This window comes from Onychostoma macrolepis, chromosome 15 (assembly GCF_012432095.1).
Source record: "Onychostoma macrolepis isolate SWU-2019 chromosome 15, ASM1243209v1, whole genome shotgun sequence".
In the NCBI taxonomy this organism is placed as follows: domain Eukaryota; kingdom Metazoa; phylum Chordata; class Actinopteri; order Cypriniformes; family Cyprinidae; genus Onychostoma; species Onychostoma macrolepis.
This window is the reverse complement of record NC_081169.1, coordinates 3,775,442-3,779,949: the sequence shown is the minus strand read 5'-3', so window position 1 is coordinate 3,779,949 and position 4,508 is coordinate 3,775,442. Positions and strand designations below refer to the sequence as shown.

The following is a 4,508-nucleotide window of genomic DNA, read 5'->3' as shown; positions in this document are numbered from 1 at the left end:
TGTGTGTGTCACAGAATCGTGGGTAGGAAACGCTCAGCTGTATTTAAGCAGGCAAAGTTCCTCATCTGAAAATAATCAAAGGCTCACGGCTGAAGACCTGCTTTCTCTCCCGGCAGATTTTCATCCCAAAACTACATTCTACAGTCACAGAACAGGTAGGATTTTAAAACAAATATTATTTCAATACACAGTGAGTCCAATATTTATTTACAGCATTTTATGTAGCTTTTAATTTAAAAAAATATATATATTTATAACATTTTAATTTTAATTTTTTTTAAATCTTTTATCTAATGATTCAATTAAATTCTAATGAAATTCATATAGTAACACAGTTTGTTTTGTTACTCTGCATGAACACTAGAACAACATTGCATACTGTATACTCACAAAAAAAAAAAAAAACAACACTAGTGAACTGCAGCGAGTTCATGTGCTCTCTGGTGGTGTTTTGATGCAGGATCGCTGTGCGGCTGAGATGTGCACCGGTCACTGCTCCAGGTCTGTGGGAATGGCTCTGATCCCTATAGCCATCATCTGCATGCTGGCAAATGCACTGCTGCTGTTTCCTGATATGAAGTACCAGTACCTGACAGAGAGTCATGTGACCAGAGAGGCCCTGTGGTGCTCTGGGATCTGGGCTTCAGGGCTTCTGGTGAGCTTATCTGTTCTTTTGTTTTGTTTGGTTTGTTGGACATCTGATATTATTCTATATTATTTTGATATCTATTAAAACAATTACAGAATTATTATTATTATTATTATTATTATTATTATTATTGGAATATACTGTTGTAAATGTAGTATTCAGTAATGTGTGTATGTGTGTTTATATATATACTCAGTATGAATAAGAATATTGCTATTAAATTATTATATTAGATATTTACTGAATAATAATAGTAATAATAATAAAATGAGGTAATCAAAATGTATTATAAGTATGTGGTATATATTATTGAATAAAACATTATATAATAATGTACAGTATATTTTATATTACTAAAAGATAATGCACAACCTGTGTATTAAACGGTTTTAATGCACAACTGCCAGCCAATCAGAATCTAATATACAGACAGACCATGGTATATAATAAAATACACAACAGAACAAAAATAACAAAATATACCTATTATTATATTATTTATTTATTAGTTTGTTTATTGAAATAAATAAATATTTTTATAATTGTATTTATTTATTTTTAGGGCCATCTGTAAGGCTTTGCTCATATTACACGATGCAACTGTCATGTGACATCTGTCGTGTGTTTCTCATCATGTCCAGCATTGCTCTGATGGCTGTTGTGTGTTTTGTCAGGTGCTTGTGGCCGCGCGAGGTTTTACAACACACTACGAAAAGAAAGGATGCTGTTATTTTACTGCTGAGGTAAGAGAATTGTATTGTGTGGATTTTTTGTGTTTTCTTCTTAACCCATCATGATTTGAACAATAATTGATGAACATGATGCTTTGAATAAATATCCTTTCCTAATGATGCCGCATCACTGAACAGTGTTTTGGGGATTTCTTCTTCTTATTTATTTTTTTTTTTTTGTGGTGCGTCCAGGTTTTGCGTAAGTTGGGCTACACATGTTTGGCTATTCTGGCAGCTGGCTTGTGTTTCGTGGTGAGCGGGACGGGGCTGGCGCTGGGACCCCTCTGTTTGCACAACAGCACTGACGGCTTAAAGTGGGGACGGCCATTAAAACAAGTCAAAACTGGGTGAGTCAGACCTCAGATTGCTAGATTCTTTCACTATTTTTACAAAGCTAGTTTACTGTTATTCATTCAGGAGGCAAAAGCGTCAACATTGGTATTGTTTTGTTTCTCTGAGAAACACATCAGACATTAAACCTGATGTGTCCATTATGTGTGCATTAAAGTGATTTTAACCCAGTTAAAGCCACATGAAGTTAGCTTTGTGCTGTAAATGTAAGTTTATCTTGTTATGTAGTGTTCAGTGTTGGGAAGGTTACTTTGGAAATGTAATAGGTTACAGATTACAAGTTACCCTAAATAAAATGTAACAAGTAGTGTAACTATTTCAATTACAATATATGGGGGCACTTAATTTCTAGCGATTATCGCCGATTTGATTGCACATATACTATTTAAACTAAACTGAGCTAGACAATGACATCTCTGAATTCAATAATGAAATGTCTTTAACTGAAAATTGAGTGTTTAATCTTATCATTATACATTACTCTCTATCCTCCAATTTGATACTGTTAAGTGCTTTGACACAATCTGTATTGTTAAAAGCGCTATATAAATAAAGATGACTTGACTTGACAATATTAAAGTAATGTAACTGATTACATTTGATTACTTTTTGACTACTTTTCTAAATTTCTGTTTTTAACTGTTATTCTTTTTCAAACACTTAAAGCAGGCAGGGTTAACATTATAGTAGTACTCAACACTGATTATTGTCAGATTTTTGAAAAAATCTTTCATCACTTGAAATAAGATTATAATTTGATTTTAAAGCACAGCCACCACGAAATCAGAGATCAGTTGAGATCATTCTGAGGTTAAATACAGATTTAAAACCATAACAAGAAATAGTTTAGTAGCTATGATACTGTTTTTGAAATCAAATATTTGCATAGTTATGACAGGAAACACTGGCATCTAACAGTTGATCTTAAAAAAATAAAAAATAAATCCTTTGTAATCGTTAACATTAACTGCAAGTAACTGCAATTTAAGTACACTTTTTTTTTTTTTTCCCAAAGTAACTGTAACTGATTAAAATTACATTTATTTTGTAATTAAATTACATTAATTTAGTTACATGTGACTAGTTACTTCCCAAAACTGGTAGTGTTAATGTGTGCTGTTCTTTTTGTTTTGTGTCCATTGCACTCAAGCATTATGATATTATATGTAAATAACTCAAGCACATGTTGACGCAGAGAGCAGCTTTACCTCTACGCTCCGGAGCGGTGGCCGTCTGCCTGTGTGGAGCCTCGAGGTGTTGTGATCTGGAATATGGCTCTTTTCTCCATCCTCATGGCAGCGAGTGGCCTTCAGCTCATTTTCTGCGTTCTTCATCTCCTCACCGCCTTACTAGAGTTCATGTGCGGACCCAGCTTCTGCAATAATAAGGTACAGATGTTCACGAAGAGCCTTGCAAAAAAAAAAAAAACACTTCAGTGAATTCACTGTGCACTTGTAGCATACTTCAAACCTACTGTAAGATAATATAATATTAATGAAATAAAAGGACACCTTCATGACAGCGTTTTCTAAGTGAACTTTGTAATATTGTCAAATTAATTTTATATCATTATTTTTATTTATCTTGCCATATTTTATAGAAGTACACTTGATGTGTTGACTAGCTTTCTAAAGCACATGTAATGTCCTTGATCGTAGTGTTTTAACTTCTATTAAGGGTAATATATTTTAAATATACTATACGTTATCATTTCAAAAGTGTAATTTGTTTCTTTTTTAATACATGCATTAGAAGTTTTAATAGAAATTATATATTTAAATTGCTTGTAAATAAAAGTAATAATGAATTCATATGCAAAAATCCACTCTAAAGTTCAGCAAATTGCATTTTTGCATGTATACCACAATTTAAAAATATCTACTTTTCTCTCTTTTTTTTAGGTTGTTCCTGCTTGAAATGACTAGAGGTTCTATTCTTTTCCTCTCCATGTGAGAATGAGAAGGACATTTTCTGGGTTAAACAGTCAGCTGTGACTGCTTAACTTATTTTAAACAGAGAGAGAGAGAGAGAGAAAAAAAAAGGGGAAGTGGATGGGGGAAGTCAGTTTGCACTGTCATCACACATGTCCATTCCTGAGGGTGATTTTAGTGACGTAAACTCTGAATCCCAGAAACACTTGAACACATAAAATGCCTTGAATAATCCACTAAAAGCACAGAGACAAATAAGCTGTTTCAAATAGTCTTTATTGTAATATATATATTCAGAATGCACTTTAATATTTATGCACTGTATAGTAATTTAATTTCATGTATGTGCTTAGTTTTAGTAGATGTTATTTTTATTGTTTGATTTCTACAAGATTAAAAACTAATTGTATGATCACTTCATTGTGTAAAGGAATGCATTATTTACTGAATTCCGCTAAACTGCATTGATTTTAATGGAATATACAAGCAGCACACTTGCCAAGAAAAAACATTTCAGAATGACTGTTCGTAATACAGAAGTATCGTGAAATGTGTGTGTCAGAAAAACAAAAACAGACTAATAAACACAGACATCTGACGCAACATCACAATCAGTAAGTATGAGACATTTTCAGAGAAAACAGCATTTATAATGTCCAAAAGAGGGAGAACATTCTCAGAGCTCTCCATCTTTACTCTACTAACCATATGTTTGTTAGGAGAAAATAGTATGTACTGTAGTGTTTTATTGGTATATATATATATATATATATATATATACTGTATATCTATTATATACAGTAGGTACGGAAAGTATTCAGACCCCCTTAAATTTTTCACTCTTTG

General features: G+C 32.5%; 1 protein-coding gene across 1 annotated transcript; it reads left to right on the top strand.

The window, feature by feature from the left end:
• On the top strand, positions 1–3,955 carry LOC131520709 (transmembrane 4 L6 family member 5). The gene is made up of 6 exons (XM_058745143.1): positions 1–155; positions 461–655; positions 1,324–1,392; positions 1,573–1,727; positions 2,927–3,119; positions 3,633–3,955. The coding sequence occupies exons 2-6, from the start codon at positions 479–481 to the stop codon at positions 3,645–3,647; spliced, it is 609 nt and encodes a 202-aa protein (XP_058601126.1). The 5' UTR covers positions 1–155; positions 461–478; the 3' UTR covers positions 3,648–3,955.
• Positions 3,956–4,508: the final 553 nt, after the last annotated feature.

What these genes read in the sequence shown, in the direction of transcription:
- LOC131520709 (XM_058745143.1), top strand. Translation starts at nt 479, where the DNA reads ATGTGCACCGGTCACTGCTCCAGGTCTGTGGGAATGGCTCTGATCCCT. An exon ending in GCTGTTATTTTACTGCTGAG is followed by an intron (nt 1,393 to 1,572) that starts GTAAGAGAATTG and finishes TGGTGCGTCCAG; the next exon opens with GTTTTGCGTAAGTTGGGCTA. An exon ending in TTAAAACAAGTCAAAACTGG is followed by an intron (nt 1,728 to 2,926) that starts GTGAGTCAGACC and finishes ATGTTGACGCAG; the next exon opens with AGAGCAGCTTTACCTCTACG.